The sequence below is a fragment of the Ambystoma mexicanum genome, chromosome 6q (assembly GCF_040938575.1).
Source record: "Ambystoma mexicanum isolate Mex_15411 chromosome 6q, UKY_AmexF1_1, whole genome shotgun sequence".
NCBI classification, from domain to species: domain Eukaryota; kingdom Metazoa; phylum Chordata; class Amphibia; order Caudata; family Ambystomatidae; genus Ambystoma; species Ambystoma mexicanum.
The window spans coordinates 1041847273-1041873950 of NC_090937.1; the positions used below are offsets into that span (position 1 = coordinate 1041847273).

Sequence of the window (26678 nt, forward strand, 5' to 3'; positions counted from 1 at the left end):
AATAGCACCAGAAGTCACAGTAGGACGTGGTGCTTCATTAACTGTAATGAATTAATTAGTTAATCTTTTATTACACGCTTAATACCAGAAACCAGTCTCTAAGTGCGGGACTGGGATTCAAATCCGTGCTGGTCTGTGTTATTTTGCTTACAAGACAAACGTGTGGCCCCCGAGCTATCCTCCCGCCCCTGGAGTTACCAGTAATTGTGGAGGTGCTTGAACAGAGGCTGCAGGTATCTTAGGAGACGTTCTAAAGAAATCGGGAGAAATGCTGGAGCTCAGCTACAACATATAATAGGAACTGCAGATGCTGACGAGGCGTAGAGGGAGGGGTAATTCCTTGAAGTCTAAGTATTTACATATGTATAGTATCATCATGAACAAATTGAATCCCCCCAAAAAAGTATTCCACTCTGTCTTGCCCAACTGGTGACTAAGCCCATTGGTAGGGCCTGCATCGGTTGGAGTTGTGCAATATACCCATAGTCATGCATTGATGCATCTGGTAACGCTTATATGGTCTGTCTGAAAGGGCCTTGGAGGCAGGAAAACCCCAGAATCACCACTGTACAGAAGACTCAGTGGAAAATCTTTGAGTGTGAAGTTCCTAAAGTCAAGGAATGAAACAAATCCTCTGGATTCTGGGATGCATGGAAGTATCTGATTCTAAATTATAAAGACTGGGGGACATAAAAACAGTGGCTGAAGGCCCAGAGCCGAAGTTCCCTGTGAAGTGAGATATGGATTGTGGGCCATTGTGTTTCTCCATTTTGGGAATAATAGCACTGGCAAATGGTGTGGAAGGAGGTGTGATCATATAGGTGGGCTTGGGAGAAATACCATGTTACAGGAGCTCCCTTCCACTCTTCACCTCCCCCAAGCCCCACTTTCTTTGTGAACTGTGGACGAATCAGGAATTTTGACAAAAGTGACTTGTAGTTGGCTTTTGCTTAAATACTATAGATATGACCACCATAAACATCCCCACACAATTTTCTTTTTTTCTAAGGGACTGTCAGAAGCCTCCGCTGGTAGCGAACAAGTGGGACACCTTAGGAGTTTAGCCTCCTCTTCCATGTCATGCCACTTAAATTAAGGGTTTGGGGTCGTGGCCTGCAGCAATCCTCAATGGCCACCTCAAGAGAGATATCCTTTGGCTGCTCGATCGAGAAAAGAGCTAGGTACTGCACTCACAGCGGGAGAGGGTCAGGAGTACACGCTACGCTGCAGAAATGGATAGCGCCGCACAAGGGACGTGTTCAAGCTGTAAACTAAGCCTGTACCCCTACATAAAGAAGCCCTAACATAGCGTGAACATAGTGCAACTAAAGGGGAGCAGTAACAAGAGTTCCAGACTCAGCTCAGTATAAGGTACTGAACTATCAGTACATCTGATGGCAATGCAGTGAATTAGAAGGGATGCATATGCTTATAGGCAGAACCTTGTCATCTGGTCTTCTGTGCCTGGGGTGTGTTGTGATGAACCTTCAGATGGTGTCACTTCTCCCCAGGGGAGAATCCCTTTCCATGAGGGTAGGGAGGTGAGGCTACTAACCAATAATCCCCCTATGGGTGGTAACATGTGAAAGGACTTTATGGGGAAGGTCTCCTTTCCTAGGAATACGGACACAATTGAGAGGAACAACCCCTGTGAAGCCCCACCACGTAGGCTAGCGGTAACGCCCAAATCTTATCAACATAAGATCGCCTCCAAAATGATGTGTTGTTATGAAATATCGAATCCATATGATGACAAATGTACTGAGACGAAGCGCTCAAAAACATTACATTTAAGCAGGACAAAAGCTAGATCAGATGCTGTCAATTGTAAGGACATTACGCTAGGGCCGCCCGCGCTATTTAAACTGAACAGCAAAGATGGACTGTATTCTTCAGCATCCACTGACCTGTCCGGCAATGGCCTGTACGGTTCTGGCAAGCTGGAAGGCTGCATTGAAGCCTGGAAAGCTGGCGCACGGCTTCGTGAGACTGCAGCAAGGCTCCTCTCCAAGGCTGAGAAGAGAAAAGCAGGATGCCCGAGAAGTGTCTTGTGAGTTGGTAGGGAACCAGAGCTATAAACTTGCAGTGACTGAGTGGTGGTGGAACGACCTGTAGTGCATGGACAGTGCAGGCCGACAATGGTGCTGATACCGCCTACCGTAACTTACAGCAGAGCTGCGTAGGTGACTATCAGGAGAGAACAAGATACCATGGAGGAGGCGTAAACTGTCACGGCGGGACAGAGGGGTCCTAAAGGTACAGCGAGGCAGTCCACAATAACTCGAGATGGTGAGAGACAAGACACGGACAACTACTAAAGGAAGAACTTTAACTAAGAAGTGTGGACCCGCGACCCCTGGCGAAACTGGTGAAGAGTTCCCTGGGAGAAGGTAAAGGGAACACGTAAAAGTCCAGGAGGGGGCCGGGAAGTTATTACGATATTGTGAGCCATAAAGAATTAGCAAAACCAGAATCATTTTGTTATACATTTGCCAGGCCAGTTCCACAAAAGTGTGGAGTGAACAGGTGAGGCAGGCTGGGTTAAAGTTGTCTAGGAGCTGTGCGGCTGTACCTAGACTTATTCAGGCCCATGTGGAGGGGCCAGTCAGAGTTACTCTCCAATTTTATAAGAGTCAGGTAAAGCAGGCCGCTCTCTACAGGGCTGAACTCTAGGGTATGAGCAATCTTGGCATGATCCAGGTTGTGGAACAGAAATGTCTTGAATCAATCCTGGGGTTGCCAGTCAATGCACCAAATGTCCCGGTACTGTGGGACTTGGGCCTGCAGAGTATTGGCTTTATATGTCAGATGAAGCCTGTGTTTCTTTGGGCTAGGCTGTGGACCAAAGGTAAACTGGTCCTCTACAGAAGAGCTGTCCGGGAGGTGCTAACTCACCCGGGTGGCTGACATCTGCCATGGTTTACGACCATAAGAAGGGAGCTGTTCAGGCTGGAGGGTTATTGGTTACATTCCGATTCAATCCCAGGAAACTTTAAACCAATACTTAAGAAGGCCTATATGGATAGATGGGTGAGAGAATGCCCAGCAAAACTTGCATGCTCTGTTGGCTTGGCCTCTTACCTATCCAGGAAAGTAGCCCCTCGTTTTGAATGCTAATTAGATAATATGCAAGCCAAACTAATGAGGGACCCTTAAATTAAGTTGAATATTGGTATTTTACCCTTAGCCAGCTTAAAACCCAAATGTAACCCAAGTTATTCGGCTCACTGCCCCTTCTGTCTTAAAAAGGTAGAAAACACTGTGCATTTTGTCCTGTTCTGCCGGGAACATCTTCACGCCAGGAGGAAATACTTGATAACCCTCTTCAAATTAGCTAAGGTCAGCTGGTCAAAATGGCAATGTGTTTCTGCTTGGCAGGAGACTGAAGTAATGCTGTGCTGCATGGGGAATTTTTTGGTCCAAGCATGGAGGAAGAGGTGCAAGCATGTCACTGCTACAGCGAACGTTTTAGTAACAATGAGTGCTTAAATGGCCATTCTTACCTTTTGGTTTTAACTATTTTAATTTAATTTATTTAATAATGTGTTACAGTTTATAGTTAAACTTTTCACATGATTATATAAAATCAGAACTGATGAAGAAAAAAAACAAAATAAAGAGAAAAATTATTTAGATAGCATCATTTTTGAAAAAAAGGAATTAAGGACACGAAGTAAATGTCAATTATCACATTTTAAATAAAGCAATGGAAATGTGATGTAATTGACTAGTGTGGTATTGCAAAAAAAACGGTATAAAACAGTTGTTTAGAAAAGAAAATGGTAATCTGGCAAATGATTATCAAAATGAAGGCAAAATACAAATGAATCGCTGTGGGCAAATACTTAGATCTTAAATATATGTCCAGCAATTTTTCAATCCTAAGCCATATATTGTACATTGCCATAGGAATTTTTAGGCTGTTTGAGTTCACACAGTAATACCAAAACATAGGTTCCTTGATAGATTCCAGATCATGTACTTGATTACCAAAATGCAAACTATATTCTTTTAGCATAGATGGACACTCCGACAGTAAGTGATTAGCGGTTTCAATGATTTGGGTGTTTTTTCACACCCGACAAAATCTTTCTTCTGGGGTCAATTGGTTGTAGCAGCCTTTGTTGGCCAGGACCAGTAAGTGATCTTATCTCAGGAGAAGAAGAAAACGTCTCAGTCTACTGGAAGGGCACAGAGTCAGATACTTCTGGGTATTCTTAAATGAATATAATATATAATGAACAAATTGGTATTTTATTAGTGTGTTCAAGTGCTCCTAGTTTTCCAGCCAGTCCCACAGATCGACCCGTTCCGCTCCTTCTAGGAATCCAACATATGGTCTTATAAAAGGATTCCATTTTCACTTTTAAGGGGTAGTTGCATGACTCTTTGGAAAGTTCGTAATAGATGGAGGCCGTAAGAGAGTTCTCCGGGTTTTTGCACATCTTGCGATACATCTCTGCTCTTCTTATCATCACGATCGATTTGAGGGAATCAAGACCTAATTCGAGCCCGATTATGGCCATGGGTATGCATTGTGGGAGTATTCTCCTCCAGAATTTTACCTCTACCAATTGAAGCCATTTTAGATCGATGGATAGCAACGCATCTAAGCCATAGACCACCATAGGAGCAAGGACCTATGTATGTAGTTGAAAAACACCTCTTATGGTATAACCACAGTTATTGGTTGAAAAACGGTGGATGAAGGCTGTAACTTGCGCAGCTTTAGTTGTGCGTGATTAAATGCAGGAGATATATTCGCCGGTAGCGTTGAATTCTACTCCCAGGTATTTATAAGTTGGAGTATATTTTATTTTGTGATCTTGAATGATTAATTTCGGTCGGGTAAGCCTCCTTCCTGAGAATACCATCAGTTGTGTTTTTTCTAGGTTAATAATAAGGCCATTAAACTCTGCATAATACCATAGTGCAGTGGCCGACCTATGTAATCCACTAAATGTATGATCCATTATGATAAGGTCATCGGCATAGGCAAGAACAGGGCAGTGCTCATATCCAGTTTTAGGAGGGCAGTTGTCTGCTGCTGAAACCTCTGCAGGGATATCGTGAGAAAAAGGTTATACAGAAATGGCGCCGTGACACAGCCCTGCTTGACTCCCCGGTTCTGGACGATTAGGTCGGTCATTGTGCCTTCGGAATCCAATTTGAGTCTGGCAATGGTGTTATGATGTAGAAGCCTCAAGTAGTAGTGGAGTTCCTCAGGGCAACCCAGTAGTTCCAATTTCCGCCACAGCAGAGAGCGGGGCACTAGATCAAAGGCGGCTTGGAAGTCAATTAACAGGGCATAAAGTGGTGGATTGCCATTCTTCTTGGCCCTGGTACGTGACCCTGGTACGTAGGAGATCTAGAATTAACAGATTTTGGGTGGTTGAGTAGCCTTTTCTAAAGCCACATTGGAACTGATTCAATATACCTGCTTTAGCTGCCCACTGCTCTAGCTTCTCCAATAGAAGAGACACAAACAGTTTGTCGGTGCAGTCGAGCATGGAGAGTCCACTGTAATTTCCAGGATCCATCCTATGTCCCCTCTTGAATATTGGAATTAGAAAGGAGGTTTGCCAGGAGGCTGGAATTACGCCCGTCGCCATTATTTTGTCCAACTGAATTTTCAATAGCTGTGCCCAGAATTCCGGGTTGCTTCTGAGAACCACATTCGCCAGGCCGTTGGGGCCGGACGCTCTGGAGGATTTCAGGCGTTTGATCTTAATAATTAATTGGTCAATTGTGACAGTAAACGGGCGTTTCGGGGGAACAATTAAGATGGGGGCGCTGCTGCTCCTCTCTTGCTGGGATGTTGCGGGGCAGGAAAAAGGCTGTCCACTGTTGGGCGCCGATAGGATTAATCATAGGTGTTGCCCCATCGCCCCTGGCTTCTCCCAGCAAGCTCCAGATGTTTCAGGTGTTTGAGCACATCACTTTGACCATTTTCTGCCAACGGCCAATTTTCTCAGCTCTTTTTTCAGACTTAATCCAGGCGTTGTGTTTATTCTTCAGTAACCTGTATGTCGAGTTATATAAGGCCAGGAATGAGCAGGTGGATTTGGCATTACGAATCACAGCTCTTAGTTCTCATTTAGCATCTCTTATAAATATGTCAATAGGTTTGCTCTGTTTGTCAACCATGGCTATCATGTTGGTAGAAGAAGTGGAGTGAAAGGAAGCAAAAGAGGCAATCCTCCTTTCGATCTCATTAACAGACAGTGAGATAAAATGATGGGTGACATACGAGAGCTCCAATTGAGCTGCATGGGCCGCGTTGTGGATATTCTTTGCATGCCAGTGAATACATGTCCCTGCCTGATTGACTTTCATGTCTCCCATGGGTCTGACAAAGGCGGCCTTGTCGTCAGCAGTTATTGATAATACGAGAGAGCTATGATCGCTCCACGTATTTGGGTTGATTTTCAGGTCTTTAACTCGCGAGGCTATGTCCGGGCTGACTACCACGTAATCAATTGTGCTGTGTGTCCGACCGTTACTCCAGGTGTGCTTCCCAGGATAGTCGCTGAGTGATCTGCCATTGATTATTTCCATGTCCCAATTATAAAAGAAATTTGACCAACATACACCTTCGGAATCGGGATAGCAAATCTCGCTTACCGATTTTAGTCGGGGATTAATGGTGGTTCCCATCAGATATTTCATACGGCAGTTGAAGTAGCCAGTGATAATAACAGATTTGTTCCCGGCTGTCATTGACCAATGGATAAGAAGGTCATGAATGGCCTCCTGAATGGCCTTGGTAGATTGAGCGCCGGGAGGATTGTATATGGTGATGAGGTATTTTATCAATAGAGTCATCAAAGGACCCAACAAGTTTGATGGCAATGATGTTGTCCTCTTGTTTGGTTTTCATTTGACTGGAATTAATGGATAGTCTGACTCCCACTATTAGCCCCCCAAAGGGTCGTCCCCTTAAACCCTTCTTGGCCATACTTGACGGGTATCAGATATACCAATTTCTGATACCCGTCAAGTATGGCAGGGGAAATTAGCCAAGTTTCTTGAAGACATATACAAGAGTGCCTGGTCAAAAAAGAAAGACCCGTCTGAGGATAGCAAATGTGAGCAGCCACAACAGTTCCATGATACAATGGTGTGATCTCACTGTTTATTTATTGCCAAAGAAAGTGAAACTGCAAGCCACAACAACACCCTCTGGATGTCAGCAAGCTGAACTTGGTCACTCATAGGTAGAGGAGAGGCTACAGAAGTTTGGATAGGCACTTTTTCGTCTGGCTTTAGCCAGCTCGGATCTTCCAAGTCAGGATCGGCGTCGATCTCTACGTCCGCCACTCGTAGACTCTCCTTGTAGCTTTGCATCATTTGCACGGTGGATAAGAATTTGCAGTGGATAGCAGACACGTTAGAGTTTTTCACGTGTAAGGGCTCCACATATTCGAAATCTTCTGATCTAAGAACACGTAACTGAGGCACAGAGTATAGTCTGGTCATAAGATCAGATCTAGTGAGCCAATTGCGCTCACTTTGTTGGTACAGGTTCTTAATGATGCAGATTCGACTGCTCGTGTGATCAGTTGTGTTGGGCTCTGTTGCAGACGGGGTAGTTGGTATAACTGTAGTCAGGAGAACAGTAGCAGGATTTTTCATAGGAGTCGAAGAGATCTTGTCCAGATCATTGTTTAGTTGCGAGGACCCCAAGACTAGAGACACCTCGGCATCTCTTGGAAACATGTTCTCGTTTTCCGGGATAAGCCAGCTAGTTAACATTCCTTGGCCAATGGTTTTGCTTTTCATGGCCTTCATTGCTTTCCTTTTGGCTTTCTTAGAGAGAGTCCACGTAGCGGCTGTTGGCGGCAGGGGGGAGCAACTGCACAGGGTTTCTTACGCATTGCCGCTCTTCTTGCAAGCCTGCCTTGCTTGCGGGAGAAAGAATGTGGGATTGGTATCATGAGCTGCCACCGGCTTTATTAAACCGTCTTCTACAAAGTAGGATTTAAAACATCCCCAGCGCTGATGTTGGTGTTCGTCTGGTCCTCAGGCCCAGATTTTAGGGTATTTTCAAGGATACGACTGCACATTTAAGAATTGTCAAAGCAAATTGTAAGGAGGCCATAGATGATTGTAGCTCAGCCATGACTTTAGGATTAGGCAATGTTGCATCGTTGGATTCGTTGCAGCTACTAGCAACAGATGGTTCCTGATCTATGGCTAGGGTAGGAGATGCCGATAACTATTTTTTAACTATTTGTACTCTTACTGTATTCTTTATTTTATCAATGATGATCATTTTATTGAAATGTTATGTCTCATTGTGTGTGGCTTGTATGACCTATTTTGGTCGAAATAAAGTATCAAAGAAAGAAAAGTGTGGTGCTTGAGTGTCGAGAAGGACTTAAGGAGCGGCTTCCTCATCCCAGTCGGGGTGGTTGAAAGTTGTATAGGACACTGGCGAACCAGCTAAGAGAAGGGAGTCATTCTCATAGCCCCACAAGACTTTACGTGACTGTTTGTTTTCTGTTGGGTGAAGGAGAACCCATAATTTTTGTTTTAAAGAACTGGAGAGGCGTTGGACGCTTTAGAGCTGAGAGAGGCTAAAGAGCAGAGAGGCGCTGATGGGCCGAGAGAGAGCGCAAGAGTGAACCAGGGGAAGGCCGCTGTACGTAGCAGTGCGGAAGGAGGCAGTGCTGTCGCAGAACGCTTAGCCCGTGTAGGCCTGAGCCGCTCTGATGTGGATCAGGAAACACTGGAGGACCAGCATGCAAGAGCAGAGGAAATACAAGGATAGAGGAACAGAGAGGTCGGTTGTGGTAGGACCACAAAGCAATCGTGGTGGACAGTCCGCCCGTACGACGACACTGATACCACCAGCGGGAGGAAACACCTTCTGATCTGAGTCACAACATCAGTGATATCGCAAAGGAAAGAATGAAATGCAGATGAAAGGCGATGTGGAAAGTAAGCCGCAGAGCCCTGAAGAACCGTCTATGTTTCCCCTGAATACCAAAGGTAATATAGCAAACGGGAGTACCGGAAAGACAGGTGGCCTTATTATAAGCTAAACGAAACTCGTCCCAATACTAATGCTGAAAGAGGTGTTCATTTCATGAAGCAGAACTGTGTTCATGAGATTAAAAGAAATACGAGAATCACAGAGTGGCAAAAAAAAATAAGTGAAATCTTACTGTCTCAGAACTATATCAATAAGGTGGAGAGAAACCAAAAAAACATACAGAGGGGGAGAGACAAAGCTGGAAGTTCGTTACGTGGGTAAAAGGAAAAGTTAACCCACTTCCTAAGTGAAGCTAGAGAATAGAATAAAGACACTTGGGGAACGCAGACCCGTGGGATCAGTGAGACAACCCATACCTTGGAGATAAGGAAGAAAGTATAACAAAGAGCGATACTAGGGAAATACAGACCAGTGAAGTCAGAAAGACTAATACATATCTCAAGGATAAGAAAGATTATAAACAGAGAAATGCCCTTGATAAGACTCAAACACGAAACAGCACTCTGGAAAGATCTGAAGTGCAATGGAAAATTGAGCAATCAAAATATCTGAGAGGAACACAATATACAAGAGGGTCTCAAACCTTACAGGAGAGAGTGAGAAAGCCTGAAGAGAACTAAAAAAAATCTGTAAGATAGAGACGACCAGTCCTCTAAAAGAACTACAGAACTTAATCCAGAGGATAGCAAAACACTATTTACGCTTGGTCTATCTACTGAGGGGAACAAGAAAGACAAGAAAACCCTGTGATAAAACATAGCAACCAGGGGAATGGAGTCATTCTCCTGGCATTAGTTAGTTATACTAGTGGTAGGGTCAGATAGGTTAGATTTGGACAGTTGACAGACTTGTTTTGGACATTCACACTGACTGACTAGTACCTTAGGTAGTAAAATCGGTAGGGAACACCCCCCGTAGTCATACGGAAAGATAGGCCTTACTTTACTTTACACAGTAGAAATGTATTTACAGTGTTTGTGTCGTCTTCTGAGTCTTCATAGTATTCTGGGAAATATTAACATAGCCCCATTGGTCAATGTCTGTGGGCAGGCCTTCACGTAAGGGGAGATCGATCCACAGTTACGGGTCTGGAACAAAGGGATTACAGAAGAAAATGCATTTGGTGCGAAATAACATGGAGGCTTTATAGGAGGGATTTCTGACATCCTGAAAGATACAATTTGCATGCCACCACAGTTTACCACCCATATTTGATTGTCTGCCTCTGTTGTATCAAATTTGAACTGTCCCACATGGTGAAGATTGAAATTCAGGCAATGATGGCAGACTGTCATGATCTCTGCTTCCAAAAGATCAGGACTTGCCCGACTCCCTTGGAAGCAGACCCATAACCCCGGTTCCGAGTGCCAGCCAGTCCCATTTGGTACCTTTTGGACCATGTCCTGGCGCCAGTGGCACCAGGCTCATAAAGATGCCCAGTCCCAGCGCTGGAAGCGCCGGGCTCATAATGCTTGGGTGGACTTACCTGCAGCAGACCATGCTGCTTACTTACCTGCCAGTTGAACCCCTGATCCTCTTCTGTTTGGGACTACTTTTCCTGTTGGGTGGGGCAGGAGCCACTCCCTAGGTTCAGAACACTGGAACTCTTCTGGAAAGCAGGAACTCTTTTCTTACCTAGGCGTGGCTGTGGAAGGAGGCACCTAAGCACTACAGGAGGCTATTTAAACCACACCCGATGGATGAATCTTGCTTTGCGTTATTCTGCATTCTCTGCAGCAGAACGCTCATCGTGTCTTCTGCTTCTGATCCTGGGCCTAAGGGAACAAAGGCTTACCATCCTGGAATCCAGTCTTCAGCAGCACCTGTAAAGACAAAGAAAGAACAGGTTAGCACTACGGTCTTCAGTGGCAGCGCATCTCTTACCTGGTCCATCGGCTGTCACCAACGCCTCGCGCTGCATTCCGGCATCTGAAAGACAAAGGCTTACCTACTCTTCGCATGCTCCGGAGGTCTTCGCACTGCATTCCGGCATCTGAAAGACAAAAGCTTACCAGCTCTTCGCACGCTCCGGAGGCCTTCGGCGCTGCATCCCGCATCTGAAAGACAAAAGAAGGTGCTTTTAAAGACATTGGGCAACTTTATTACTCACGTGCCATTACTCCTTCCCACGCCGAATCCAGTGGGTATTCCAGCACCCTTCAGCTTCTCTAAAGCTCCGAACTTGTACCTGCAAGATAAAAGGGACAGTTAGTGCGCATCGTGAAGCAGGCTACAAGCGCTTACTTACGTGCTTCCAGGCGCTTCTATTCCTCACGCGGGTTCGATCCTCAACTCTCATCAGCCCGCCATCCGCCATCGCCGGAACCCTGCAAAACAAGAGATATCATTACAAAAGACTTTTAAGACATTTGAAGTGCCCAGAACTTACCGTTCGTGCAGTTAACGACGGACAGCAGTCCTTTGAGGTCAAGAGGCCTGCACCCTTATCCAGTGAAGAAACTGGTTACGGCACCCTGCCCCGAGGCAGATGGAGAGCTCGGCGTTCAATTACCTAAGGTGAGGGCGTTAACCTTTGGGGTTCTACAGGAGAAGAGAAAGGGAAGAGGAGAGAGGCACCCAATAACCCCAGTTCATTAATCCCATATTTTCTATCTGCAGACATCTTACTCTTCGAGTCAGACATACAGTGCACAGAGGTCCAGCCCAAAGAGCCAACCGTGTGTTACACATCACCCTTGAAGATACGGCATTCACCCAGTCAAGACCGGCGCCTCTGCGGGAATCAGGTGAGCGTTACACAGACCCCCACAAGACAATTACAGAATTAGGCCAAAATGTTGCACAGATTGACTTCGTAGCTGAAGTTGAAATGGCAGGGCAGAGTACAAGGGAGGATCTGGAGAGTACTGAAGCAGATTTGATGGATCTCAAAGACTCCATAGAAGTCCTTACAACACTTATTGGTGACCTGCTGAAAAACAGACACAAAAGGGAGAACTTATGAGTGGGACGTCTTAAAAAAAGAGAGGAAGGCTCCAATTTAAAGGGTCGGATTGTACAACTTTTCAAGACTGTTTCCAGAAGTAGTGAAATAATGTAATTGTGGACCAGGAGCATAGAGTGGGCCCGGTTCAGTGTGGTCCACAGTCACTCGCACACCCTGAAAGAAAAAAATCCTTTGAGCAAAATCCTTTGAGCAGTTCATGAGAGAGGCTTGATAACATATTAAAGTTGAAGACTCCATCTTTTCCAGGATATTGCAAAAACACCAAGCTTTTGCACAATCACTGATTAACTCGGACAAGACAACAAACGAATGGACGATTCACTATACAATTGTGGTCCTACTAGGCCTTGTGACATTCGGACATGCAAGTGCAGTGAGGAGAAGTGCAGGAGATGGGAGAAGGAAGGGGTTGGGGGCAGGTGTGGAGAAACGTTGTTTCCGGACCGGCAAACTACAAGTCTGCTGGCGGGTGCCGTTCCAGGCCATTAGACTTTCACTGAAACACCGGCAACGTCATTAATGATTTCCGGGGTCAGGAGAGGGCCCATTGACTATCACTCAATCACACTTGCCTTCTGCCAAAATGGCAGAGATGGCCCCTGTTCAAACCTCAATTCCATAATGAGCCCATGTATAAGAGGGAGCAGCAGGAGATGCACAGAGAGGGTATTTGTAGAACAGATAGTTGTGAGGAGGTTCCTGTAGGAGGCAAGGAGAGAAGGGGCATGAGGGAGAGGAGAGAGTCAGAGGATATCAAGACCAGCAAGGAGGAGGAGGAGGAAAGCATCATCAGCTAGAGGTAGTAGTTGGAGGAAAAAAAGTGAAGGTAGGTGGGGAACAGAGGCAACATCAATGAGAAGGCAGAGTTGGAGAAGGCACAGAGGCAGTAGAAGTAGGTGGAAGTAGGGGAGGTTTGAACAGAGGCATGATAAGAGGCAGAAGGAGGTCACCAGAGGCAGGGAGAGGTTGGCATGGACAGAAAGGTCCAGGAGACAACACCAACACTGGCAAAGACAAGAGTTCCAACAGCTCAAAGGGGTCATGTGAACTAAAAGGTGAGACCAGTGGGGCATATGCTGGTATGCCATTGTGCAATCCTCAAGAAAATAAGACGAAGTAGAGAGACATAGGCTAGCCTGAAGCCATAAACTGGAATTTGCGGAGTTGGACAATTCCACTATAAGAAATAAAGAAGCACTGCTCACTTGAAAGACTGCCAGGGAGGTATTCTTACAACATTGTCTGAGGAGGCTTGTTGAGAGACAGTGCAAGGAGAGACTCCCTGAGAAGCCTGAGCTAGGAGGTCTGAGAATCTTCAGTCAGAGCAATCGTTGAGAGACTGCAGCAGGAAGACTCAAGTGTCTTGACAAGGAGAGCTCACTGAGACACTGAATCAGGGAGATTCCCTAAAAGGCCAAAAGTCTTGTTTGTAAAAGTCTAGCGATGTAGCTCACTGTCGAGTCAGAACAGGAGCATTCGTTGAATCTTCAAACCTTTAAGCCACCCTTGGCTGGGAGCCAATTTCAGCAAACAGAAAATCTACCCAGGACAGATGGGGAGGAATTCTGCTCACTGTGACGCCAAGCGCAGAGGAGAGCCAGCTCACGCTATCAACATTTAGTGTCCTGAATCTTGATCCAAGTGAATTCTGAGTCACTGTGTGACAAGATAACCTAAGATACTTTGAAAGAGAAGCATAGTCATTCCAGTAGATATAGACTCAAGCTTCCTTCATACAGACTTCGATTTCTCTTGAACCTCATACCCAATATGCAGAGGTGTATTCTGGTTTTGTTTCAAATTGTATTCATGCCCCTATCCCTGTGTTCAGAACCAAATCTTTTTCTTTTGAAACTATGCAAGTCTCTACCTGTGATCCTGGGGGCGTCATAAGGCATAAAGGCTGCTGCTTAAGACTTGCTGTCTGATCTTTCAGGTGCTTTGCATTTGCTAGGATGTTAACAGGGGTTCATCTTTTGAGTTAACAAAAAATTCTCCAGATGAGACACTTTGATACTTGAAAACATAATAAGCCGGGAGGATAGCTCAGTGACAATGCATCCGACTTGGAGACAAGACTATGCTGTACAACATTTGTTGGATCCCAGGCCCAGCTATCAAGGACACACTGGGATGTACTGGTGCCCCGAAGGATTGTACACTTTCGATGGACTGCACCCCTACTAACAGATACAATAGCACTGAGGGGAGCAGTCTGGAGAAGAGGCAGAGGGGTGTTTGAACAACTCTCCCAGGCAGAAAGTGAACCAAAAGACATGGTTATAGACACATAGGCCTATCTTTGCACTCAGTCGTCACCAGTGTCCCCTTAAAACCTTATCCTACCTTAGAGAGGTGGCAGATGAAAACTGAGAACCTAAGTGAACCACACGCTCCACCAGATGTGCCCAAGTCCATAGACCAGAAGACAGCCTAAAGTAAAGTCATAACACTCCAAAAAGGAAACATGCTGAAGAGACTTGACCCAAACGGAATGAGGACATAACCTAAGTGAGCACAAACAGGAACAGAAAGTCAATCCAAGAGTTACAAGCCTAACAAACACATATCCAATAGCAATCCAAGGGGTACAATCCAGGTCAGTTCCGGGTAAGCAGTCCACCAGTATGCCGTGTGCCAACAGAGGAATCCAGTTGAGTAATCCAGTAGGCGTAAGCAGGATCAGTTCCAAGTAGCCAGTTCACCAGGTCCCTGTGTGCCAACAGGGATAGTCCAATCAAGGAGTCCAAAAAAAAAACACCTGGATGAAACAGGCCCAGTGAGTCAAAATACCAGGTGAGCAGAACAAGTAAGAGACAGTCACTGCTCGCAGGGTAGAACAATCGTGGAGGATCGAGAGACTGCCAAAGCACTGAATCTTTACTTCAGTTTTGGCGGTTCTTCCGACGTTCCTGAGGCTAGATTGGTTGTGTGTCCAGAGACCGGCTGACACAGCGGGTGCTCAAGAGGATGTGAATTATGGTTTCCTTTGCGTACCCTGTCCCCAAGGCCTCACAGCAGCTTCCAGCTTCACTGCCCTGCCCACCATACACATGTGAGGAAGCAACGGGTTGTGACACTGGTAATTAGAAACTGAGGGAGGCCAGCATTAAGCACAATATAAATAACCAATAAAGAAAACAAATTATCAAGCAGTGAGTGAGTAGGGGACACATATGCAGTTTTTTCTGAAGGTGGCACAATCTTCCAAAGGCTCATCCACATTTCAATCTATTTCCTCTTCTTCCTAAAAAAACCAAAAGCTTGACGTTTCCTTCCTGAGAAGGTGGAGATGGCAGAGGTACCACGATCATAAAAGGGTTCAGAGGACTTGAACCTTGAACCAACCTTTCTACTAATATTGTCAATTTGCTGTTGTGTGGGCTTGTGAACGATAGTGTCTCTTGATGAAAATTTAGCTGATATCTATGAAGGACTGACTACCGTGATGCCCCGAGAAAGATCTCTATCTGCTTTCCCACAAGAGAACTTTGCTACATCCCTCATATGCTTAATATACCAGCTCCATGTGACAAGGTCAGTAAAGTGGCATTGTGAAGAGGAGACTGGAACCCCTCTAAGCCAATGTTCAGAGGCTTACCAGTGTGAACTCTAGAGCCAGTCCTACCCCTGAGGTGGGTGGTAGCATTTGAGAAGGCTCCAATTTCTGCCTCCCCTTGCCAGTATGTTTCTCTGCAAACCAACTTTTGCTCGATACTTGTCAGTGCCACTCTGTTTTCTCTCTCCATAGAGAGAGAGAGAGGGACAGAGAGAGAGAGAGAGATAGGGACAGAGCAAGAGAGGGACAGAGCAAGAGAGGGACAGAGCAAGAGAGAGAGCGAGAGAGGGACAGAGTGAGAGAGGGACAGAGTGAGAGAGGGACAGAGTGAGAGAGGGACAGAGAGAGAGAGAGAGAGAGAGAATTCATCAAGCAGAAACACAAACCATATCCACCAGATCAAGCACTGCACATTCCTAAACAGGAAAAAAGAATTCTGCCAGCCTGAGAGACCCACAGCGAACAGTAACTCTCCTCCCACCTCCTGACATACATCACAGCTTCACCAGCATACTACTAAGAAGGAGAGAGGAGCAGGGATGAGCCACCCATTTATGCAGCCAAGAGAGAGACATTGCGGGGAAAGGACTACGGACTTGTGACTGCATCTCAGATGCCAGTAGGGTGCTGGCATACTTTGGTTTTCTAATACAGGTGCACACATTGAGACACCATCAGAGACTAAAGGTATTCACCATTCCTGAGTAAAACTATACCATTCCTGAGTAAAACTACCTCCGGGAAATCTGAAACCAAATCCTGTAATACAAACTCTTTTCTTATTTTGCCAACATGGCTATTTTGCAGCCCTGCCTGAGGAAACTGTGCAGTGCTTAGCCCATTAATTAAGACTTTGCACAGTGCACACAAGCTCCGGGTGGGGAAGACAGGGCTAGATTGGCCCGGAAAAGGAGACCAATACCCAAAAAGGAGGGAGGATAAAAAGGAGTAACAGGAAACCGCATGTGTGGGTTATTCTGGGGGGCGGTCAGATGTAGAAGTGGAGGACAACCAAGAGACCAGCAGGAAGGAGGAATGAGTGGTGGATGGTGGAGGTGATATTTGGAGCAGATGAGGCATTGGCTAGAGTGGGAGTGGTCATGCAGTTTGAGTGAGCGTGTTTGCGTGGCGATGTGTGTTTAGGAGAGTTAGTGTAAGGAGTGTTTTGAAGCGGATAGTATTGAGTGACAGGAGGGTGTTTGAGTAGTGGTTCGGAGAGAGGATAACATCAAAGGGTGGTTACAAGACCTAGGAGGAGTGAGAGCATTGAAGGGACAGGAGATCGGAGGAAAGCGGAAGAGAAGAAAAGGGGGAGAGAGAGTGGACATGTCAGGTAGAGCCTGAATCAACCAGCACATTTGTAAAGCACATTCCCGTAATCATGTAGAACACTAACAACTGGATAGTGAAGGAACAGTTAGGAAGTCCATGAAGGAGCCTTAGGTAAAATAGCTGAATCTGCCTCTAGGTCATCACCACCAGTATAAGACGGATTTAAACAGTAGGGGTCAACTATCGACATTTACTAACACAGGGATCAAGGGATCAAGAAAGCCTGAGTTAGGATAGGAGTTAGGATGGAGGGTCAATATAATATGAGAGAGTGAGGAACGGCCATAAAAACCCTTGAACCGCCCTTGAGATTCGGGAATGATTCTTGTGCCACATGCGACAGTCTCGATTTGCACGACATAGCAAATTAGATTGAAATCACCAAACTATGCTTCCTAGAGAAAAATCGCTAACAGTGGCACTACAAATGCATGAACAAATAGTTCCATACAGGCTACTGCAGTCTGAATTTAGACCCAGGTGAAGCACCAATACAGCTACAATACAGTTTGATGATGTGCTGCACATCATTGACAAAGGCAACTCGTGTGTCCTAGTCCTACTCCTACTCTACTTTGTCGCAGCATTTGGCAGTGAGAACCCCACGACTACTTACTTATTTTATAATTTCTTTTTTTTTAATGTGATCACTAGTTCCAAAAACTATTTTCCATTTACATAGAAAAGACAATACAAAATAAAAAAGACAGAAAATGATCAAAACTTCCCATCACAATTATTAAACTCAAAGAGTCAATAAGACATACAAAAACATTTCAAGGTAGCACATTCACTGTCTTAAGTATGGGTTTCCATTTTTTCCGCCCAACTTTTCCATACATTAAACAAGGCAATAATTTCAACTTCCATTGCATGAATTAATGCAGTATTGCCAAACCCCTTCCTCTGTCAAACTCCAGAATCTATAAACAAAGCATACTAAAAATGTAACCTGTAATTCCTTCATTCCCAAGCAAACAGCTAGAACATGCCTGTCCATTTTGATAATCAATGGGTATTTGCAAATGCAGCATATTCGATCTTCTCAAGGGATTCCTTGACGAGAGCCCAAAACGGAGAGTGTGGCTAACAAATTGCATCTAAGCAGTAGGTAAAATCTACAAACAGAAATCGTACAGCATTTCAATAAGTATGGTTGTGGGAACATTAACCTACACATGAGTTGATAATGACTCTGGAAGCTATGCAACCCTTCCAAGTATGAAAAATGTGTGATCCAATCTCAGGATTTACCCTTACTGAGACTACTTACACTACCTACTACAAAGGTGGGGTTCACAGTCTCCATGCTCAACTGGTTTGCTTCTTATCAATTTGAAAGACACCAAAATGACACAGATGTTGGAATTCACATTGTTGCACAGTCTATTCATATGCAGAATTTCTCAAGTTTCCATCATGTCACCAATACATTTTATTCAGTCACTACAAATTCTCAAGGATCACAATCTCATTCTTCATCAATATGTTGGCAGACACCTATGCCTAAATGTCAGCTGAATTAAAGATATTATTATGCTAAAAAAAGCTTACTTGTGCTCTTTCAATCCTGGATGAAGACCACATACGTAAAACAAACTTAAGGTGTGTTCCTCGTCCACACAGCCAAAAAGACATTTATCCAACCTTGGCTTTCAGGCAGGAATCTTGAAAGATTCAGTACAACAGTAGCCCGAACGTCAAGGTGTTGGTTTTCAAAGTCGACTGCAACTTCCTTATCAAGTAAGACATTGCTAAAAAGCTTTCCATCAACTGTTACTCCATTACCAAAAATAAATTGTTTTTACCGCCCTTGATTTCCGGACCACCATCCGATTCATAGTCCTGCCACACATGGACAGCAGGAACGCGAGCCTCGTAGATAGATGTCCCTGCCACAACCTTTGGGCGACAAAGCACTACAACATGCCACCCCTAGAATTATTGTTGGTAACAGAACATTCAGTTGTATCTCCCCTACTCACAGTGAGCTTCCCTGACTGCTTTTACCAGCCCAATATTATCTTCACAACAACCTGCCTCACACCCAGGGCTTTGTCAAATCAAGAGCCATCTTAGCTAGCTAAAATGCTAACAATCTCCACATGTCAGCAAAACTCCAGAAGTTGCAAGATCACTAGATTGGAAACAAACAGAATGCCAAAAAAAGAAAACCAGGGTACAGGCCTGCTCGTGCAATGAACTGCCAATGTTGAACACTATCAAACCAGAAATCCACACAACTTGTACACCACTACAGTGCAGAAAAGAACTTAAGAACCTACTGTTGAAACTGTTCCTCAACTAGGGTTCACCAACAGAATATACCTTTGACAATCAGCCATTGAGCATATAGGTGTACGGTTAAATTACATCGTATGCTGTCTTTTACAGCACTCTGTTGCTTCCTAGCTATGGCTGCACTTTTGAAATCACTTTCTTCTCCACCTAAGTATGCATGAAGACTGACAAGATCTTGGCTTCCAGGAAGATCTGCATGACAAATGTAATGGTGACCAATGATGGGAAATAGACGTCAGGCATCTGGAATGACAGTTTTCACTGGTCGCTAATCAAGTACAAGGTGGTACTGGCATACGCGGGAAAGCCTACATCTACAATGACAGTGACAGACATACAGAGAGCATCCTGGTGAAGAAGAATGCACCAACACAACCTTGCTTAGGAATAACATGATCTTCCATGCAATTCCATGCAATTCGACAGCAACATCTCAGCTTTTGAAATGAATGATCATTTGATGACAGGTGCTTAGCAGCTGTTTTTTTAAATGAATGAGGATTTACAAGCAAGTCTAGAAGTGATCTTAGAGGGCTGAATCATCGGATTTTTAAACTGGGTTGGAAACTTGTGTTTTGCCTTCTACTTCCCATCTGCAGGCTAATGTTTCACATGCTTTTTTGCAGATATCAAGAGACCCGCTTTCACTTGTATTTGTTATAGCCTCCCATTAACATAATAGAAAAACTCAAAGAAAAAAGAGTTAAAATATCTGTGAATATTTCAAAAGTAAAACTGGTAGAAGCACCAGAGAAGAAATCCTCATCTTAACACAAAATGGTCCACATAGGAGATTATAGATGCAACTTTGAACGCAATTTGACCAATCACTGCAAATGACATGGAACTAAAAGGTTTTTCCTAACCTCCCAGGTGCTTGATCAGTAAGCTAGACAAGACGGTCCGTTGTAGATCTTTTGTCTGAAACTTTAGGCCACCATTGAAGAATGACTACGGTTCTGTTTAAACTTCAGTATATTGTTGGCACTGGTGACTGAGCGTTCAAATAAGTCAGCATCACGGCCAGTGACACAGCCCACAAACTGAGAGGTTCTGGGTTCATTTAGAAGCATTTCCAGGGACATCGCAATGACAGAAATGTTGAAGATCAATCAAAAGCACAAGTGGTAAGTAGTAAAACATAATTTTCATGTATTACAAATTCTTTTGGCTAAAACAGACTAATTTTGTGGGTCAACTTTCACAGATTGCAAAGTGGGCACCTGAAGAAGAGCATTACCCACAAAAAGTCATGCATGTAATATAACCTTGTCAAGTAACCTATGGAACAGGGTTGCAATCTATAGACAATTGTTTTTCCATTTGATAAGTGGTCAAACTAAACAATGATGGTGAAAAAATAGAAAAAGAAATGCTTAGAGCGTGATGAAACATTTGTGAACTCCCTTACAAAGAATTGCAAATCCCTAGGAACAGTAATGGTATATGTAGACTAAAAAAGAAAGGACTATTCCTCATTTCTAATTACACAATAAGTCATCCAGTGCAGAACACTTAATATGCACTCACCGTTAGCCACTGAACAGTGATAATTCACAATTGACAAGTAAGAAACTGTATGCTATGTTCATATGAGAAATAGGCATTCATGTAATTACTCGGGTGTGGGGGGTCAGTGCTCTCAACATCTTGCGTATGAAGGTTTTAGATACCAGTAAAAGTGTGACAGCTGTGGCCACAAAGGTAAGCCATTCTTATAGTTCTTGCTGTACTTAGCTTCTAACCTTATGTAACAGATCTTTTCTACATCACCTGTTGAGCCAGGCACAGTGGGACACAATTGCAAGAAAAACGTTGAATTACTTCCAGCAGGTAGGTTGTCATACAGTCCATATTTAAAGTCCATATACCCCTTCCTGCAACGGCTGGGCAGGCGAAGAACAATGGTTTGGAGGGTTGCCCAGAGCCAGAGATTTAAGATTAATTCTAAACCTTCCAGCCATCACCTCTTTATTTTTGTATATTCAAGAACAGAATCTAGATGGATTGATACTGAAGCATGCTTCAGAGTTTGCCTCAATTTACAGAAAATCCAAGCATGATTTTGCAAAGGTGTTGTCATGATCAGCCAAGCCTTTCGTTGTTACATTATTTACAAATTTGCTCTAGTCAAGAAGCTGCCTTTGTATGTTCTTTTTACTTATCAATACAACTGGCCATTAGAGAACTTCATACTAATAATTTAGCAGTTAGGTGAGGCTTTGAAGGTGGGATAACAAGACCTTTCCCAGTCCACAAGGGGGTAAGGCAGGTATGTGTTCTCGCAACAACTTTTTTTCATTAACGACATAGCTGAAAGGACGGTGCACCTTCAAGCTTTTGCACATACATTAATGAAGCGCACCAAGTATTCCTTTTTTGCCAATAATGCTGCTTGATTTTAAAAACACCTTCGGGCTGCATAAACAGCTGGAGAAGTTGACGGAACCTTGTAGAGACAAGAGCCTAAAAATACATGTGTAAAATAAAAATGCATTGCCTGCTCCCTTCACAAAAATTGGATCTTTGTCTGCAGGAAAGTTGATATAGCATATTAGGGCCTTACACTAGCTAGGAGCCCACTTCATCTACACACTCCGTTTCACTTGCCTGTTCTTTCCTTACCCATTTCTCATAACTATATTCTCGCACCCGCTGCCTATTCTCCTGACCACCTTCACCCCTTTGGGCATCTCTCCTAGACCAATTCAGATTCTCCTGTTCACCATCACTCCCTTTTTCTTCACCCCTTTCAGTGCCTTTGCTCCTCCAGTCCACTAGGACTTCCTCCTCCTGGCCCCTCAGTTCAATCGCCTCCCAACCGTCTTGGCCTTTTTATTCCCAGACGTCTGGGTCTTGCTCCCCGCCTCCAGCCGACTTGGTCTCTGAGCCCCTACTGTCAGGACCTGTCTTCAGCCAGCTGCCTGCGTCCTCCCTGAGCCTCCTGTCATCTCCTTACCTCAGCCCTCTGGGTCTCTTCCCCCAGCGTCTTCTCTTCCTCTCTCCAGCCAGCACTAAAGGAACTTTTCCTTCTATTGTCAAACCTACTAATTGAGCCCTTGAGGGGTTTCTATAGGTCTTTGACCTGACCTCCCCAGCCCCCCATTCAGCCTCCCTCTGGTGGAATAGGCATCAGGTGTGGTTGTTTCAGAAAATGGGAATTGTAGTTTTATGGGCCTGGTTCCCCATAAAGGAGTTCTCAGCAACCTCTTGTTCTTTAAGATGCTGGCTAATTGTCTTGGGGATATCTCAGTCTAGTATAGGTCCGTCTCTTGGTTTAAGTGGAATTTGGAGCACCTTTAGCACCTGCGGAGGGTAGCTGAGCATACCAGTGCTGGTGGCACTGCGGGAACACACTCCTCGACTTTCTTAAAAGTACCCCGAGTAGCTACCCCCTAATCCACCAACTGCACCAGAAAGGGCACTTCGTCAAACTGTTCAGAGCTCACAAAGGACTGCTGAATGAATGGGAATCAGTTTGAATTCTTCGAAGGTATGTCACTAAGGCTGTCTAGCTAGCCATTCAGGATTGGCTGTCTGCCAAAACTTAGAATGCGGCTTGTCTGGTGGCAGGAGGGATGTTGCGCATATCTGGAAAGGATCTCGAGCCATTCCACAGACAACTACTGGATCCTGATTCCAACAGGTCCAAAAAGGATGCCAGAGACAGTTCTTGGAGTCTTAATGGGTGCATCCAGAACTAGTAAGCGCTATCGTCTCACTCGAGGTGCTCATCTTCCGTCAGCCTGAGTGCAGCCCGTCTCAAGAGGATGATCCTCCTGTGACTGATCACTAGGCTGGTATTCATTGCCGCCATTGTTCATGCAATCGTAGTTGCACTTAACTGCTTAGGGCCCTTCTGCTGTCCTTAATTGTTGGACAGAGTTGGCTGCTTGTACCGAGTGCTTTTGTCCTGCCTTGCATCACCTGTAACCTGATGAATAGGTCAATAAAATATTCCTGAAGACACTGCTCAACTAACCAATCAAAGATATTTGTAAATCGTAAGTTTAATTCACAATAAGTCGATATGCCAATACTAACACTTTAGGTACAGTAAACTGTTCAATTCCAAGTTCATCAAAAGTGTAAAAGAACGAGGTGAGATACTGCTAGGCCAGGGGTCTGCAACTTGCGGCTCTACAGATGGTTTGGACTAATTCTCCCATGATCACTCTCCATTTACTATGTTGACTAGGACTGATGGGAGTTGTAGTCCAAAACATCTGGAGAGCCAAAAGTTGCAAATCCCTGTGCTGGGCAATAGGTCTCTGAAGGAACATATTACACACCAACAAGACTTGCCGTGAATAAAGATAGCACTGTCACAGATGGCCTCAATAATACACCCACTCACGAAGATAGTTCAAGGGTTTTTACTGATATTATAAAATGGGCTCCATGGGCAGTCCTCTCCTCTCTCACTTTTAGAGATATAAGGTCCCTCCCTAACCCAGGCGTCCCTTCTTCCTAAGGTCAGTACCTGATTATTATGAACCTCTCCTGTCTAAAGTCTGTCTGTATTGATGTGACAGCCTAAATGCAAATGCATTATCGATGTTCATGCCCCTTGCCCTTTTTAGATGTGCCCTACGCTACTTCTCGGGTTAGTCTTAGATAATTGGGGAGGCATGGGAGGATACCTTCCGGACACTCAAGCTGCACTCAGTCTTTTCCCTCTCGTGCCCTGGTATTCCTCTCGGTATGTCCTTCTGCCCAAAATAAAATATACTTATTAATAATGTGCTCCAGCCTCTAAGCGTGGGACAGGGTATCGAAGCTGTGCTGCTCGCCGCTATCTCGTTTCCAAGACAAGTGCGTTGGCCCTGAGCTATCCTCCCAGCCTCTCTCCCATTCCCTTCCTTCCAGGTGTACCCACCCTGTATTCTCTCTACTTGTTCCTTCCTTTACTCCCTCCAACATTTTTCTAACACATCAATCTTCACCCTCTGATCTTACTTCTTACTACTCTCTCTTCTCCACCCCATCACTACTGCTACTCTCTAAGCTTCTCCTACTCTCCTCTCCCCAAACCACTACTCTCTCTCTCGTCTCCACATTACCACTACTCCACCCTACCTTCTCCTCAATCATCCTCCTTTCATCCCTTCAGTCACTCCTCTCTCACTCCCTAATCTTTCACTACCCCCTCATTAACAGGCCTTACGTCACAATACAGTACCACTTTATATCAACAACCAATGTATCACCTTCTATGCCAATCCCCTCCAGACTCCTTTCCAAAGTCCTAGCGTTTGTTCTGCCCCCTCCTCCCCCTTGACCTCATTGAACAACACACAGATTCCAGTTTCCTGTTCCTCCCTGTTCTGCCCTCTTTGGTTCCAACTCTCCTAGCCAATCGTGAGTGCTCTTCCCAGCCAGGGAGGTGTTGCAGAGAATGCAATTCATGAAAGGGGGTCTAAGTCCGGCTGCTGTGTCTCTTGTGGGCCGCCACAGATGGTCAATGCAGGCCCACTGTTGCAACAGTTCCAGTCCATGTCTGCTAGGGGATTTTGCAAACCAGTACAGCATTGGGCCGGCTCCCTGCTCCTACCAGGAGTATAAAATGCCTCTAGTTTGGTTTGATTTGGAGTGCATTGTGGGTAAAAGTGCTGCACCGCTAGCATGTTGAATGTCTCCGTCCCGATTTGTATGGTAGCACCACACAGAACAATATGCCGTGCGGTCCGTTCCACAGGCTCGCCTAGGTGAGTGTTGGTAACTGTGAAAAGCCAACCAATTTACTGTTTGCTGTTCCATGGCACCAGAACTTGTGGCTGTCTCTCTGTCCTGAAGAGTGTTGTGTTTTTACTGTGATGCATCTTGGAAGTGACAGTTATCTACAAGAACAGAAAAGATTTAGCCAGCCTCATATGAGGTAGGAATGGGGTGATCAACAGGGTCCCTGTCCTCATCCCTATAAGCACTTAAAGAGGGGACAGAAACTTGGGCCCTCCCAACTGTTGCCTTCGCCCTCTGGGGTAGAACTGGCTCTGAATTCCACCCTGGAAGGCCTCCCGCTCAAGACTGAGACACGGTCAGACTACTGACCGTGTCACAGCAAATAAGCAAGCTTGTTTCTGTTGGAGGATCTTACGAGTTCTCGTTCACATTGGTTTAAACTAGGATTCTGACAACCTAAAATACGAGCTGGCTCCTTGAGTTCTTTTGGAGGAACAGATGTCAGAGTGGCATTTAGACTGTCGTCCCTCAAAAAATGCTGATAGTGCATTTTTTCCTTTTAACTAGGACTTGTGTATGAATCAGTTGTATATTGTCCAAGTGTTGTCCTGTTTATATGCTATGTTTATTCATGTTAAGTCTTTTTGATGTGTATGTGATCTGTTCCTTCAGAGATCTATGGCATAGCACTAATGCACTCTTTTAGACTTTTAATGAACTTTGGGTTGTAATGCTTACTTTTAATAAAATAGTTTTTTTTATTGGCATTTCAAAATATTTTGAATTAAACATATGATTTACCAATACTTTTTATCGGTTAGTTGAACTGTTTCTTCAGGACCTTTTGTTGTTTAATTGTCAGTTCCATTTTGTTCCTGGCGCAAATGTAATTTGATGGAATGCCCCCTTTTCCATTGTTACTACCTGTTGAAAAGGTCACCAAGAGTCTGCTCTACTGCTGCTGCATCTGGTGTGCCCTTCTTTGTTTTTGGGTTACTGGAAAGAGGTCATCCTGAGTCAGAAACGTTGAGGTCCTGGCCATGTTATATTCTGTAACCCTGAGTACATCCCCATGGACTGGAAGCAACTCGACACACCAGAATCTACATCTGAATCTGAGACTCATGGGTGTCCCTCCACAGAGTCCATTAGTGTGAGTATGGTACCCCTGGTATTGCCTCTTTCTGGCTTGGATTCCCACATACTTTAAACTTCAAACCTCACAGGACCCTCTCCATCGCAATGGCATAAGGAAGTCTGCTGCCAAGCACTGTCCATTTCCCAAAAGGCTACTTCTGCTAACGACAGTTAAAAAAACTAACAATACATGTGACAGACTAACAAAGTGACGTACCTCACTGAGCTCATGCTGTCTTTGCATTTTCTTTTCAAAGTTGGCTTTCATCCGAGTAAGCACTTCATACTGTAAGAGGCAGATATATATTAACAGAGAAATGTTTCTTCTAATATTGATACCTGAGAGATGCTGTGACAATCCTTACTTTGTCCAGTATTGCATGTCTTTTTGCCTCAAGGATAGGTTCCATATGAAGGTTCTTTTCTGTAAAGCAAACAACAAGTATTGGCAAATACTGCATAGAGGGGAAATACAAATGTGTGTCCAGCAATGTTAATAAATAAAAACAAGTTCACCATATTCACTCCCTACACAATATTCTCTTGAAGGCCAAATGCAAAACCAACCTGGATAACAACCCTTCATTGAATGAGAACAACATTTTGTTTGTGCTAATTAGCCATTTGTGATAGCCAAGTGGTGAACAGATGAGTTTAAAAAGTTTCACATTGGTTGTGTCAGTCTCACTGTCAAAGGGATT

The 26678-nt window shown here is 44.6% G+C and overlaps 1 protein-coding gene across 1 annotated transcript in view; it reads right to left on the reverse strand.

Annotated features, from left to right (window-relative positions):
* Nucleotides 1-26678, reverse strand: part of VPS37A (VPS37A subunit of ESCRT-I) — an 862571-nt gene that overhangs the window by 201013 nt on the left and 634880 nt on the right. The window contains exons 8-9 of the mRNA XM_069631579.1: nt 26343-26401; nt 26195-26263 (exon numbers count right to left, since the gene is read on the reverse strand). Coding sequence (XP_069487680.1) covers nt 26195-26263; nt 26343-26401 — 128 coding nt within the window. The remainder of the gene's footprint in view (nt 1-26194; nt 26264-26342; nt 26402-26678) is intronic.